This window comes from Crotalus tigris, unplaced genomic scaffold, assembly GCF_016545835.1.
Source record: "Crotalus tigris isolate CLP2741 ecotype Arizona unplaced genomic scaffold, ASM1654583v1 scf7180000024438.1716836, whole genome shotgun sequence".
NCBI classification, from domain to species: Eukaryota; Metazoa; Chordata; class Lepidosauria; order Squamata; family Viperidae; genus Crotalus; species Crotalus tigris.
Window position 1 is genome coordinate 813,647 of NW_024100607.1, and position 16,438 is coordinate 830,084.

The 16,438-nt window shown below is 37.2% G+C and overlaps 1 protein-coding gene across 11 annotated transcripts in view; it reads right to left on the reverse strand.

Annotated features, from left to right (window-relative positions):
• The window catches only part of LIMS1 (LIM zinc finger domain containing 1), a 99,201-nt gene that overhangs the window by 20,602 nt on the left and 62,161 nt on the right, over window positions 1-16,438 (reverse strand). For 5 of the 11 annotated variants that reach the window (XM_039331796.1, XM_039331797.1, XM_039331798.1 and 2 more), the window contains 2 exons: window positions 9,446-9,605; window positions 1,887-1,953 (listed from right to left, as the gene is read on the reverse strand). In XM_039331796.1, the coding sequence (XP_039187730.1) occupies window positions 1,887-1,953; window positions 9,446-9,605 (227 nt within the window). Of the gene's footprint in view, window positions 1-1,886; window positions 1,954-4,771; window positions 4,822-5,187; window positions 5,198-9,350; window positions 9,385-9,445; window positions 9,606-11,847; window positions 12,172-16,438 lie in introns of those variants that run through there. The other 6 variants (XM_039331791.1, XM_039331792.1, XM_039331790.1 and 3 more) reach the window with 3 other exon arrangements.

Here is a 16,438-nt window from a genome sequence, read left to right on the forward strand (position 1 = left end):
CAATCAATTCCAACTTTGCAAGACCTTTTTTTTTCCCCACCAGAAGTTGAAACTGACTGATTGATTGAACCTTTTTTTTTTTTTTGTACATGGCGGCGGAGGCCTAAAGCAAAAAGGTTTTATAAAACCCAGCTGAACGCCTAGGACTGGGGCGATGGCGCGCGTGCCCACAGAGAGGGCACCCGTGCCATAGGTTCACCACCACTGATATAGCCTATGGCAGATTTTTTTTTTAAAAAACTTATGTTTGTTAAAAATTTCATCAGTTTTTATTATTTATTATTTGAATTTATGTAGCCACCCATCTCATATAAATGACTTCACTTTTTTCTTATTTTTTATAAGAAACTTTTTTTGTTATTTTTGACTTTGGTTGCAAGCCTTAGTTCATTATGAACCTTACTTCATCTTTGCAGGCTCTGACTTAGTTATGTGCCCCTCTTTCCACTTTCTATACTTGTCCTTTTTATCTTTCAATTTATCAGAGTTCTTTATGCAGCCATGCTGATTTCTTTTGAGAGCTGTTATTTTTCTGCTTTGTTGGTATTGTGCTAGACTCAGCTTTTATTATCTCACTTTTCAAAATTTCCCAAGCTTCTTGAGTTGTTTTCCCCTTGAGGATTTCTCATTCATGGAATCCTTCCCAAACCCTCTCCAAGTGTATTGAAATTACCTCTCTTGAAGTCCAAGACTCTAGTTTGACTGTGTTCTATTGCTTGTGCTTCCATAATGTTGAATTCCAATACTGCATGATCACTTCCTCCCAAGGTTCCTGTGGCTTCAACACCTTCTATCATTTCATCTCTGTTAGTGAGAATTAGATCCAAAATGGCTAATCCCCTAGTTCCCTTCTCTACTTTTTGGGAGACAAAGTTGTCTGCTAGGTTTTCAGGAATCTGTTTGATCTTCCACTTGGTGCAGAGTTTGTCTCCCAGTTGATGTCAGGGTAGTTAAAGTCCCCCATTATTATTGTGATGTGTTTCCTACATACCTTAGTTAGCTGACTAGCAAAAAGTTCCTCTATTTCCTCTGTTTGTTTGGGTGGCCTATAGTATACACCTATGGCAATGTCATTTTTTCTCTCTTTTTTATTGACCCAAATGCATTCAAGACGGTTTTCATCATTGTTGTGCTCTATTTCTGTAGAGATGTAGTTATTACTTATATAGAGAGCAACTATACCTCCTCTTTTATTTAGTCTATTTCTTTTAAATAATTTAAATCCCTCTAGCTGTGTGTTCCATTTATGGGTTTCATCCCACCATGTTTCCGTAATGGCAACAATATCGTATCTGCCCTCATTAACCTGAATTTCTAGTTCCCCTTGTTTGCTGTTCATACTCTGTACATTGGTGTATAGACATTTGAGTCCTTTATGACTGACCCTGTGTTTACTTTCTACTTAACCTGTGTGGTGCCTAAGTTCCCCTATTGTCTTACCACCTGTTTGGTTAGTGCAGTTTGTGTGGCACTTGCTATTAAAAGCTTGATTTTGCTTGACAGCAAGGTTGATATTCTTGTCCACACACACATCTATGTTTTATTACAGAACAAATGTTTTTATGTCAAGTGATTCTGAATCTGGAAAAGTGTTTAATATGACTGTTGTTGGATGAATACAATGGGGCATATGGTCATATTCTGAGAAGAGCCCTTCCCAACCAATGCCTTCATATATTTTAGATTCTAATTCCATTTGCAGATCCAGGGTGGAATTACCGAGGCTGAAGTGTAATTCCTGACAACAACAGGAAACCTTTTTAATAGACATATGCCTTGTTTTTTTATAACTATTCAGCTTTCTTTTTAAAACAATGTATATTTTATCTCTTTCTTCTTATAAAAGGCTATTAGACCTTTATAAAATATATTTTTCGGAAACTCACCACATTGATGACAGCAAGGGGCAAAAAGCATCTGAAAGTCATGTTCACAGTACTTCCTTCCTTCAAACTGAAAACAGACAAATAGACCAGGCTATCAGAAGGGGTAAGAATGTTTTCACATTTACTATGGCTATAGCCTTTGACCTGCTAGGGTTTCTAATAAGAGAAATTCCAATATGATTTTATATTTGAGCAAGCTACACTTATATAGTACGCATGATAACATAAGTAAAGAATGACTGATGCTTTTGATGAAATGATCTACATCCGGGCACAAATCAAGAGGTATTCTTATCATGAACATCTGTTTTAATGTTCAATGCAGGAAACATATTTTGTTAGCCATATATTTCTTCTATCCTTTACATTTCCTGAAAGGCAGCCCCAGGCAAGGTTTTGGAAAGTTGGAAATGTTCATGTCAGGTCTTTTTTTGCCCCAGAAAACATCACCTTCTTTCCAAATTATGTGAAAAAATACTAGAATAAACACAGTTATTTTGAAGTAGGTGTGAAATAAATAAGGCATTCCTATGACAATATTATATCAGATAGCCTGATATTATGGATAGTCCTAATACGTATGTATGTATTTGTTTGTTGTTTGTTTCTATCCCACTATTATTCCAGGAGCTCTGCTTCTCGGACTTAAATCTGTTCAATGGCAATTGCTATCCTATGTAATTCTATATTTATTTATTTATTTATTTATTTATTTATTTATTTATTTATTTATTTATGAGACTTATATACCGCTTTAAGTGCAAACGGTATATAAAGGGAGAACTGGAATAGCTATTTCAAACTCTTTAGCTCTTTTCAACCAGACATACCCTTCTGAGATTCGAACCTTGGCTGTCTGCATGTTAGGCAGATGTATTAACCTCTAGGCCACAGGCTCTGTCTCACTTTTGCCAGCTGTGTTAGGGAGGGAAGAAACAGGGGAGGAGTTATCTAGAATGCTGTATGTTACACCCTGTTGCCCAAATATGGGAGAGAGAAATCTTTTGCCTTGTATCAGCTCAAACTAGAGACATCCACAGGCAGCAGTCACAACTGTGACATCATATACATTTCTTATATATATATATATGTGTGTTTTCTGAGGTTTTCGCGGGTATTTGTATGTAGGTCTTTGGTTGTTCGGGTTTTCTCCTGCGTAAAATTGGAAGTGTCTTGGCGACGTTTCGACGAAGTCCCATTCGTCATCTTCAGGCTGGTGTTTTCAGCTTCGTGCTGCTCAAAGCACGAAGCTGAAAACACCAGCCTGAAGATGACGAATGGGACTTCGTCGAAACGTCGCCAATATATATATATTCTATCTCGATGGCTTCTCTGATTATTCTGTTATTAAAATGTTCACTTTTGGCAATGGTTCTGGTATTTTTAAAGTGAACATTTTAATAACAGAATAATCAGAGAAGCCATCGAGATAGAAAAACGCCCACACAGCATGAACAAGCGAGATGATACCTCCCGCCTACCAGTCATTTGGAAACCCGCCCTTATTGACAAACGACTCCCTAACACAAAAAATGATACCAGACCCACACTCACAAAAACCACACAGGATGTCACCACCACACATCCACGCAAAAAACAAACCCAAAGCCACACCGATGACGAGGCACGACCACAAACCAGAAGCCAGACCACAGCTGCATCATTAGCCACTTTAAACCCCTCCAATCCATACATGAAGCAAACTGACACCCTCCATGAAGAGGAGGCACGACCACGAACGCGAAGCCAAAAAATAGCAAGGCAGCCCAAAATCTTAAACCCCTCTGCAACTCAGACTAACCTGAGCACAACCAAACAGAACACTCCCCCAGCCAATCAGAGCACAGCCAAGCCCCTAACCATTCAGAACACACCTCCACCCAATCAGAACACAGCCAAGCTCCCACCCAATCAGTTCATACCCCCACTGGCAGTTAAAAGGAAGAAGACAGCTAAGACCACACATTGTGGCAGTTAAAAGGAAGAAACAGCTAAGACCACACATTGCTGCTCGAAGCACGAAGCTGAAAACACCAGCCTGAAGATGACGAATGGGACTTCGTCGAAACGTCGCCAAGACACTTCCAATTTTACGCGGGAGAAAACCCGAACCAAAGACCTACATACAAATACCAGCGAAAACCTCAGAAAATATGTGTGTGTGTGTGTGTGTGTGTGTGTGTGTGTGTGTGTGTGTGTATATATATAATATATATATATATATATTTACATTGCCCGCAACAATCTGGGTCCTCATTTTACCTACCTCGGAAGGATGGAAGGTTGAATCAACCCTGAGCCGGTGAGATTTGAACCTCTGACTTGCTGAACACAGTCAGCTAAAGTGGCCTGCAGTACTGCACTCTAACTGCTGCGCCACCTCGGCATTAATTGGATAATTGCAAAGAATATTTTCAGATTAATGAATTAAGAATGACTACTCAACTAGAGAGTTCTGCTGAAGTTTACCACTACAAACCCGAGCAATTCAGTGCATGTTTATTAACAAGCATGAAAGCGTACAGTGAATTTACCAGGCAGAGAGCAGCAGTTTAAAGCTTGAGGGACATTTAACCAAACTAAACATCTTAAATATAGGAAAAATTTAGTGGGAGAACTAGAACTCAGTCTCCTGGTTTCTGGACCATCACCTTAACCAGAATACCAAAGAACTGTCACAACAAAACCACAGTTAAATTGGTGGGCATGTATAGTTCAATTTGATTCTTAGCTTTTCTTCTTAACAAAAAATGTTTGTCTAAAGTTCAGTTATCTAAATAGTTTATGATTCTTTTTTGGTGAGTAACTATCCCAGAGCATGCTGGTATAGTATTCAAATGTAAGATTTAATCAAAATGATCTATGAGACAAGTGTTCTTACTTACAAGTACTTTACAAGGGCACATGTCCAAGGAATAATGAGTTCTAGTCCCGCCTCACAGGTTTGTTTTTGTGGGGAGAATAGGAGGAGAAAAGAGTATTAGATATGTTCGCTGTTTTGAATTATTTATAAAAATAATAAAGACAGAATAAAAATAAATTTAAAAAATGCAATGTGTAAGGAAGCAGAAGGATAAAGTACTTCATGCATTACTATAGGATTAAATGGTAAGACTATTTTGCAGGAATTAAAAAAGGACTGTATAGTTCAAATACTGTATGCTAATTTGGATGAATATAAGCATGTTTTCAGTTTTGTACAGCAAAAGAGTTTCTAAGCAGGCTCATTATGCCTGATTTCCTGGAAATGTCTACTTCATTTTATTGACCTCTAAAAATATTAAAAGACTATTATAAATACCTATTTTTGTAATGAAGTTTGTTTGAGATTGACGCATGTCCAGGCTCTCAATGCTACAGATTCCTAAGGAAAAATTGTATCTCAAGTTGCTATAAAAGAGATGCATATCTGGATACTCCCTCAACTAACACAATAAAACAAATCTTGCTAGGATTGTATTATAGGTCTTAAGTATGGAATACTCAATTGTAAGGTATTAGAGCTATCAATGCATAAAGAATTGTAATTAGTAGTAGTAGTAGTAATAGTAGTAGTAGTAATAGTAGTAGTAGTAGTAATAATAATAATAATAATAATAGCATGGGTTTTGGTTGAAACATCTAACTGTTATACACCCACTCATTGCCAAACAGTTCAACAATATACTACAAGGAGGAGAAATTGAAAAGTGGCTAAAAACTGGGAAAACCTACCTAATAATGAAAAATCCAGCAAAAGGGGCAACACCAGGTAACTACAGGCCAATTACCTGCTTACCAACAACTTTCAAATTACTAACTGGTGTAGTAGCTGATGCAGTGCAACGGCATCTAGTTGAAAACAATCTCTTTCCACCTGAGCAGAAAGGAAACCGCCCCAACAGCAGAGGACCAAAAGATCAACTCCTAATAGACAAAATGATCTTGGAAAACTGCAAGAGAAGGAAGACCAACCTGAATGTGGCATGGATTGACTACAAAAAGGCATTTGACTCTCTGCCACATGATTGGATAATCAAGTGCCTAGAAATAACAGGAGTCAGTAGAAACATCAGAAAATTTCTGCAAAGATCGATGGCACAATGGAAGACACAGTTGCAGATCAATGGTGAGAGGCTGGGAGAGGTTAATATCAAGAGAGGAATATTTCAAGGAGATTCATTATCACCATTACTATTTGTTATTGCACTGTTTCCTCTGTCAACAATACTGAATAACTCAGGACATGGCTATCAAACATCAAAAACATCTGCCAGACTATCCACCTCCTTTATATGGATGATCTGAAGCTGTATGGAAAAACATCATCTGAAATAGAATCGCTGCTCAACACTGTCCGTATATATAGCCAAGATATTGTAATGGAGTTTGGCTTGGACAAATTTGCCACACTTACTATCAAACAAGGAAAAATAATGAAAACTGAAGGAATCAAGATGCCCCACGAAAATAACATTAAGAGTCTGGATGAGGAAGAGTACTACAAATACTTGGGTATCCTTCAAGCTGACACCATCAAGCACACTGAAGTCAAGAAAAAGATTAGAGGTGAATACATCAAGAGAGTGAAGAAGATCTTAAAGTCCAAACTCAATGGAGGACATACCATAAAGGCAATCAACACCTGGGCAATCCCAGTCATTAGGTACACAGCTGGAATAGTGGACTGGACTCAAGCAGAACTAAAAGCAATGGATAGGCAGACCAGAAAAATAATGACAATGAATCACGCCCTTCATCCACGCAGTGACATTGATAGACTTTATCTACCAAGGCAAATAGGTGGGCGTGGAATGCTACAAGTACATCAGATGGTTGAAGAAGGAAAAAAAATGACTTTGGAAGAATATCTGAAGAACAATGATGAAGATGCACTGAAATTAGTATATCAGGAAGGCTTACTAACTACTGGAGAGACCAAACTGGCCTACAAGAAAGACCAAATGAAGAACAGAATAGAGGCATGGAAGACAAAGCACTACATGGCCAATACATGAAAAAAATAGCTGGGAAAGCAGATAATAATAAAACCTGGCAATGTCTAAGAGCAGGAAAATTGAAGAAAGAGACCGAGGGACTAATTCTGGCTGCACAAGACCAAGCCTTAAGGACAAATGCATACAAAGTCAAAATTGAGAAGACAGCAACAGACAATAAGTGCCGCCTATGCAAAGAAGCTGAAGAAACAGTGGACCACTTGGTAAGCTGTTGCAAGAAGATTGCACAAACTGATTACAAGCAGCGGCATGACAAAGTAGCTACAATGGTGCATTGGAAGATCTGCAAAAAATATCATTTGCCTGTAAGCAAAAACTGTGGGATCATAAAATAGAGAAAGTCATAGAAAATGATAAAATTAAACTGCTCTGGGACTTCAGAATTCAAACAGACAAGCACCTGCAACATAACACCCCAGACTTAACAATTGTCGATAAGAAAGACAAAAAAGTCTGGATACTGGACGTGGCAGTGCCTGGAGACAGCAGAATAGACGAGAAAGAACTGGAGAAGATAACAAAATACAAAGACCTACAAATAGAAATAGAAAGACTGTGGCAAAGCAAGCAAGGGTAGTACCAATAGTCATAGGCTCCTTGGGTGCAATCCCAAAACAACTGGAGCACCACTTGAACACCATTGGCATTGACAAATTCGCTATTAGTCCATTGCAAAAGGCAGCCGTATTAGGAACTGCTTCCATCCTGCGACGATATCTGTAATACCATCAAACATCCACATCTGCCTATCCCAGGTCCTGGGTAAGGACTCGATAGGTAGACAAAATGCCAAATCCAGTCTGAACATCTGGCTGACTGTGCGATGATCGATAATAATAATAATACACATTCTTACTTTGGGCCAAAAGAAAAGAAACCATTAAATATGGTTCAACATCCTTGAAGGTGAGATCATTGTGTATACTATGGGCAAATCCTCTGGGAAAATGCCAGAGAAAACTATCCAGCCTTTAGAAGAGATTGCAAACTCTGGACTAAACCAAGGAATTCTTTCTGGGTCAGGGAATTCATTGGTTAAACCAAAACCAAACCATCCTTTTTTTGTAGCCTGCTTAAAATTTCATATTATGAACAACAATGCTGCTCTATTGTCATGGCAGAAATATTATACAGCCTATGTAATTTAAAACTGGCTTTAATCTGTCTCAGCTGGTTGGGTACAATCATTTTGTATTAGTTCAGGAAACAGCACCTCTTCTTTAGGAAGCTATCCTGACCAAGGTAAGCAGAAATATTTTGACAGTAACAAACCATTGCAAAATTTTCCATCAGGGCTATATTTTAATTCCTGTCATCTCTATGATTCACCTTGTCTTAGAACAATCAGTAGCTTGTAGAAAGCATCTGAATATGTTTTCAGGTTGTAGCACCATACCCCAAATGACTCTTTTTAAAAATTAATTGAAGATGAGTTCCAGACAAGGTGAAAAACAAGAAATGCTGCAATCCTTTTGAAAACTGAATCTCCCTTTAAAAAATGTTACATGGTTAGCATGGTAGATAGCTAATACTGGTAGTATTTTTACTTTAATCCTCTATTCTAGATTGTAATTTTCTTATGTATCAGGGCTATTATAAATATCTCTAACAAGTGTAGCTGACCTACCATTCATTAAATTTCATAATGATAAATGTGAGAGGCATAATTTTTTCTGAGTGGCATAATTCCTTGAACTTCCTTGCTTGTATGGTACTAACTTAGATTCCCTTTCTTTGTCACTCCAGATTTCTTGGCACCAAAATTTAAGCTATGAGAAAATTATTATTAGTTATTCATTTGTGCATTGCTGCACTGTATGTCCTTTAAACAAAAGCTATACATGACAAATTTTGTAAGTGATAACTGATGATATGAATGAAGTGCTGAGGTTAATCAAGGAAACCATAATTAAAATCCATGTTCATTCATGACCCTCACAAGAAGACCCCAACCCAGATTTAGCTTATTTTATAATATAGTTGTAGGGTTGAAATGAAAGAGAAGGAGTAATTTTAAGCTGTTGAAGGAAGTTGTTAAATATTTATTTATTTATAAAAATGTATATGGCTGCCCAATTCACTCTTGGTAACTCCAGAAAGCTTACAAAGATAAAACCTCAGTACACAAACTGTAAGTATTCATGATAATTTAACACATGGTAAATGAATACGTAGTATTTTCTTAATGCAGTCTTTCTGAACATCAGTTGCTAGCGGTATTAAGGCTGGAAAATTTTAAAATCACAGTGATACTATTGAAAGAATAAATAGATTTACATTATCTTGGAATTCCAGCAGTCATGAGCCCAGCACTCCAAAAGAGAAGCAAGATGGTGAAGGTTGACCCTATGTGAGACTAGCAACTGGTTTCCAGAATGCATTATCAGATAATAAATTTGAGGTTTCTTATATAAGATGTTCCAGAGTACACTGTGCTTGCAAAGCAAGATAGATCACTGAACTCTACCTGATTTCAATAGTGTCATCTTCTATATTTGAAACAAACTATTGGAACAAGGAGTAACTTCTAAAGGCAGAAGCAACCAGTCAAAGGAAACTGACCTCATAAAAAAGTCCCTCGGGGAATTGCTGGAAGCACTGGGCACACACAAAGCACTGTTCGTGGTATAGCTCCCCGTTGCTGTTCACAATCTTTTCTGCAGGTGCAAAGCCTCCTCGGCAGCGTTCACACATGGCATTGGCAAGAGCATTGGCCATGTTGCTGTAACAAAAGAGAACTGCATGAGAACCTAACTTGGATGATCATGTGTTTGCAACAATACACTTTTTCAGCTTTGCAAAAAACAAGGCATAAAATCTATGGATTTTATTAAGAAAGGTAATCATCTGTAAAATGCTGGGCCTACCCTAAAGCCAGTGGGGAAACCTCCTTTTCAATTAGCACTGGCTCCTTACTGAGAAACCAGAAGTTGGTAGCAAAGGCAGACTAAGCAGCTGAAGGAGAGAAGGAGTCAAAGGGAAGCTTTGTTCTCATAGAAATCCTTGCTATGTATGGGAAAGAAACCTGGAGATGTCAAAGGTAACCTGGAAGGATGTTCTCTCCTGCTCTTCCTTCCCTGCTGGAATTGTCTTAAGACATGGCCCTGTTTTAAAGAATCACTGAACTGCAGTAGTAATAGCACTTCACAGTACTTTGCAGCCCTCTCTAAGTGGTTTACAGAGCCAGCATATTGCCCCAACAATCTGGGTCCTCATTTTATGGACCAGCAACCATACCAAAAGATGTGTATGGCCTAGAGATTTCACATTTCTTTCCCTCTGTGTTTTCCCTCAGTGGCATGGGGTAATCACAGAAGGGTACACAAAGATTATGGTCGTTTTCAGAAATTGGAAAGTGGATGAAAGCAGCAGTTGTCCTGATATTTTTTAACTGAGCAATTATTTAACATTATAGATTATACTGGAACCTATCAAAGTTTTGATTTAAACATGCTATGTATGATAAAACAGTATTGCGATTATACTCTGTCCAAATAATGCATCAGTGTTTGCTGTGTGACACAAATCTAGCTCATACATTTCCTCAGAGTATAAGATGCAAGAACAAATTAGAAAATCACATGCACATGTATTTTGTCAGCATATCCAATTGGTATGTATCTTTTGTCCTTATTTTGTAGCTTTCTCCAACATATTTTTATGAATTAAAGAAATCCAAATTCTGACATGTCAGTGAATGGAGCACATATCATAAACTTGGTCAACTAATTAAACTATAAGAAAACTATCACACATGAAATAATTTGAAATTCCCTTGAATCTACGCAATGTAATTATCTGATCTAAAACATTAAAAATTTGTTTAAGTAGCTTTTGATTGGGCCAAAAAGCTATCTAAATTTTTCCACATTCCTATGTGATGACTGTACAAGTTATTCTTAACATTTTAGAAGAATACTCAAGTCAGTTTCCACTTACTACAAATACAAATAAATAATTTGGGAAGTACCAAGCATTCTAATTTTATCTTAACATAGATTAGAATCAACAGTAAAACACTCTGAGTCTAACTACAGAACAACCCACCATGCTTGCAACGGAGGATCTATGCTAAAAACAGTTTGTAATCTAAGAAACTGCAAGTCTCACATTTAGCATTAAGTGAAGTACACTGGATAGTAACCACAGTATTACCATACAGGACTGAGACAGCTGAAGAATAGTTTATTTTCAGATACCACTGAATTTTGCCAGCATTTCCAAAACAATCCCTCTATAATACTCATGAAGTGGAATGCACGTCAGCAGCTTCCTACCATTTTTTGCAAGGTAAAATTCTTTGAAAGTAAACTTTGACTGCAATATTATTGTGAAAGTCTGAAAAATGTAGCTTGTGCTATTAGAGCATGATACAAGTTTTTTCCCCCAGAGATAATGTTCACTTTGATCAATGGAATTTATATTCTGCTAAAAATAGCCTGGATTACAATTTAAAACAACAATTCTATATATACTTCCCTGGAAATAGTCCAGCATTTCAAAGTAGCTATGTATAGGATTTTTCTGCCTGGATTCAATATGATACATATTTACTAGGAAATGAGCCACATGAACATATATTTTTTCTTTGTGTAAAGGATTAGGATGCACAGCTATTTCTACTAGTTAGTCCAAATAAGGAATTTTCAATGGAATTTAGAAAACATATTTTCATTGCAGACAAGTATTTCATACTATATAAGAAATAGACTATTGCCACTTCATATTTGTAGACCTTAATATACCCAAAGAGAGTATCAGGAGTCCAGTAAAGGATGTTGGTTTTGGAACCAGAAACAAATACACATATTACATAATACAGTACATGCAATATACAGATTAATACACAGTAACCTTGTTACTGGGTCATGGTATAATAACTAAGCCATATGATCATCAACATCAATATGCTTGAACAAATTAGATTAACCCAGGCCCCAAATCAACTGAAAAGGCAAACTTACAATTTTGCATAGAAGTCACATATTTCTTTATATACTTTTATGTCACTATGCCTGCGCTGCAACTTTGACACAGCTCTTTCGCCCTCTTTCGCATAGTTATCATGGGCAGTTTGAGGAATGTTGGATATTTCTTCATTCTCTGGAATTGCACAGGACTCTTGTCTGCTTTGGAATTCCATTCTTAATTTGCAACTGTTTGAAAAACAACTGGAGCAGAAAGCTCTGAAGAAACCACTGAAGATAGGAATAAGCGGGACTTGACTAAGAACTGGATCAAGCTGTGTGCAGTCTGAAGAGCTTCAAGTTAAAAGCTCAGCTACAGAACAGTTTGAATGTCACTGTGAGGTTACGGATGTCAGAGGAACCAAGCAGCAAATTCCATTGGAAGGTAGTAAGAGCAACTTATACGGAACAGATGATCTTTTCTACTTACTGCTGTTAGCAAGAGTTTGACTAAGGCAATGCTATTAGAGAAAATGTAAGCCTAGGCATGCTAGTTGTCACTGACTGTTTAATGTGGAAAAACTTACTCCAGTATGCTGGCATGCCTTTATATTTATATCAGGACTGTTAACGCCTTTGCTTTTAGTTTAGAAGGAAATACTGCATTAGGAAAACACATTCAGGAAAACTGGCTTTACCCTTTGCAAATTCTCCATCTCTCATTGACTAGAGAACATGAATCTAAGGTTCAGTAGTCTGCATCTTTTCTGTTTTAACATCTTAGCAACATTGGGCAGTTAGGATGTATGATCATAGTATCTCCACAGGATGTCTTTTTTATATGAAAGATGCATTTTCATGACATTGACAATAAGTACAATACTATGGCACTTTTCCTAAGAAACTCTTTTGCACGTCAGAAGATTTTAAAAACCCACCATCAGCAATACCACTACCCATCATACAATCATCCTAAAATAATCCAGTGAGTTTCTGTCTTAATAAACTTTTAAATGAGGTTTGAACTAGACATTTCCTATTGATAATATCTTTTAACAAAGGTCATTGAGTTTCTATAGGAATGGTTCTTGTTTATTGTAATGTATTTGTAGCAAGATACTTGAGTTGGGAATGCTTCAACAGGAATAGCATGTTTTTGGAAGGAATTTTTTATAGCAGACTTAACTCCAGGCATGAATATCTCAGATTATACGGAAACTCATAAAAAGATACTGGTGGTAGCACCAAGTACAAAGGAAGTACAGATAGGATGTGAAAAAATAGGTTAAGGAATATGATTATGAATGTGTGAAACCAGAATGCCCAAATATTACCTCATCGTTTTACTAGCACAGAAGTCTCTACAGGTCTATAAAGCCTAAGCATTATATAGCTGTTCAATTTTACACACCAGTTACTGTAGGACTTGAAATTTTATGAATACAGGTAGTCTTCAAATTACGATGGCAATTGGGACTGGAATTTCCATTGCAAAACAATGCAATCAAAAAGTGCAACTACAGTCCTGGTTGCTGTTGTTTAATCCCATGGTTGTTAGGTAACACAACTTTCTGCCAGCTTCTAACAACCAGGTCAGTGGAGAAGCCAACAGGAAGTTGCCAAGTCCTAGGTGGCTTGCAAGCAGGTTGGCAGGCAGATAAGTGGCTGCTGCCAGGTGGAAGAGGGCACGAGGGAGACACTGGGGAGGGCTGCAAGGGGCATGAAGGTGTGTGTGTGGGGATGTAAAGATGTGAGAAAGATGCAGTAAGGCTCAGGGAGGGTGCTTGGGTGGGGGAGACTTATCCTAGTGGTTTTCAACCTTCTTTGCCAGCAAGAAGGCAGCCCCAGCATCACTTGGATCATCAGGGGTGGAACTATAAAGCTGAGTATCATCTGCATACTGATGATACCTCAACCCATGGTGATGGATGATCTCACCCATGTAGATTTTAAAAAGGAGTAGAGAGAGTATTGAGCCCTATAGCACACGACAAGATAGCAGCTGGGGACAGGACCTCTCACTCCCTATTAACATTTGGGACTGGCCTTGGAAAAAGGAGCTGAACCTGCAGAAGATTGTGCTGCCCAGTCCCAGCCCCTGTAGCTGCCCCAAAGGAAACCATGATTGATTGTATCGACAGTATTGAAGGCCGCTTAGAGATCAAGGAGAGTGAGGATGGTTGCACCACCCCATCCTGCTATCATCAAATATCCTCAACAAGCACGTTCAATGCCGTTTCTGTCCCATAATCCTGACTGAAAGGGGTCCAGATAATCTCAATTTCATCATGGAGCCTATAAAGTTGCCAGGCCACCACCTTTTCCACAACCTTCCCTAAAAAGTTACTCCCTCGTCTTTCCTTCACCTCCACTGCTGTTAAAAGATTTCAAATTTCAGCCTCAGTTCCAAAGCAGCCAATTTTCATTCTCCTGTTGGGCCTTACTCCCAGCTGATTGGGTACAGGAGTCAGAGGAAGGTAGAAAATATGTCAAGGATATACTCATGATGATCACATGACCTCAGCCAATCATGGCAGCACAATGATGCTGAAGCAGCCACAACCTTGCCAAGTTTCAATTCCATGGGAGTAATAGGACCCAGATTTTGTCATCATTCTATAGGTTAGCCTTGGTTTAAAAACTGTTGTCTTATGATGCACATTTTGCCCAATTGAATGTTACAAACAATCAAACAGTTTTAATAGTATATAGATTGCCAATATTCCAGCAGGGCCTTATATTTTTGGTCCAAGACATCTCCATGTTCTGAATTCTCCCTAAAGGCAATTTGCCTTAAAAAGTCCCGTTTTTAACAGAATAGCCTCAGAATAAGGTCTCTCTCCTTCAGTGCTGATCTGTTTCTTGAATGAACATGTCTTTTTCTTAAGAAAGAAAACTTGCAGCTCCTAGGTAGATTTTAAGTAGCATAGTTCACATTATGTACAGTTTAACCATAAATTGACTTTTCTTCTTGAATTTGAATAATATTTGCTAGTTACGTTATCATTTAATGCAGTGCTTCCCAAACCTGGATGATTACCCCAAATTGGGTAACAATGGTTTTCCTTTGGGTATTGACACATGAATCCATTACCAAATCACAGCAAGACATTTAAATTAATTTAAAGTGTTTTACCTACATTGGGTAAACAGGACTTTCTGTCAAAGCAGTTTTGGGGAATGAAAAAAAAAAGCTTATTAAGTACTGATTTAATGGGTGAAAATTTGGATACATTGGTATGAAAATATGTTGAATAAGCATTATGCCCTTTCAGCATTGCAATTATCCATCAATGCATCTTAACACTTTTTAAACTGAAGGTAGCATGAAAACATTTGGAAGAGCTTGTGGGAGCAATGAAATTTAGAGATTTCACTGTTATTTCTTAACAGTAAAGCTTTTTAAAACTATGGCTTACGTATGCATTTTTTTTACAGAGCTGTATAATGCTACACACATCCCTTACCATTAAAGGATAAAATATTTAAGAATATGGCAATCATGCAACTAAGGCCTCAGCCGTTATTAGTCACCTACTTGTGTATGTCTCTTTTCAGCATTTCAGGCAAAGAAGAACAAATAACAAAAGAAGACAACTTCCTTTGGTTTAAAAAATGAAGGATGTTCATCACTATCAATATTTTCCACAAGCAACTAGGGAAATGATTTATACTACATGGCCCACATTTTAAAACTTGCAGCTAGAATTGGACAGTTTCTCAAATTCATGCTGTGAATTTTTCTTAGAATGTAAGTTTAATTTAGGGAGATTTTCTATTAAATAGCTATGTTTGGAAACTGTATGTTGTAGTAATTATGGACTGTAGTTCAAATTCCTAAACTTGACATAAAATCGGCTTAAACTTCATATTGGGCTGATTTATACCTAATGCTATACTGTTGGCTAATGTGATGTATTTGTTTTCAACTTATAGGATGCTTAGCTATAAGGTGGGCTGCTTGTTTTCAGCTTGTCATCTCTGAAATTATGATGTAACATTATGTATGAAACTGGTCACATAATTAAAAATCCAGATTTAATACTATATGTGAACTCAGCCTTAGAATTCTTTCAAGAATAAATCAAAACAATCCCAAGATCTCTTTAAATACTACAGGAAAAAATGAGAAGTACACTATAGTGAATAATACTTTTCTATTTCAGTCCTTGTGTATATTTAGGTTTTTACATTATTCTATTACAATTTTGCTTAGGAATCAATGCACAAGACAAGGCACATGACACAGGGAATTTGACAGAACCCATTTCAATTCACTAATTTAATTCATTCAGTTCATTGAGCTGCAATTCAAAGTTTCATGCTACAGTGAAAGTTGAATATACGGAAGTATTTCTTTTAATCAGAAGCTTTTAAAATATTAAGCTCCATTACAATTACTATAAAATGTTTTCAAAAATTACCTTAAAACAAGAAACTTCTAATATTAAGACAATGAATGAACTGAATAGTTCATATAGTATTATAATTAAAACCTTGATTAATCTAAGTGAAGCTTGCCACGAAAAACTTCTCATATGTCTGTCATGTTCCTTATAAGGTTGGAGTAAATGTCAACACCAGACTTTCTGGCTCGATACTACATTCTTATTATAGTAACGACTCTATTGGAGATACCACACTGAAG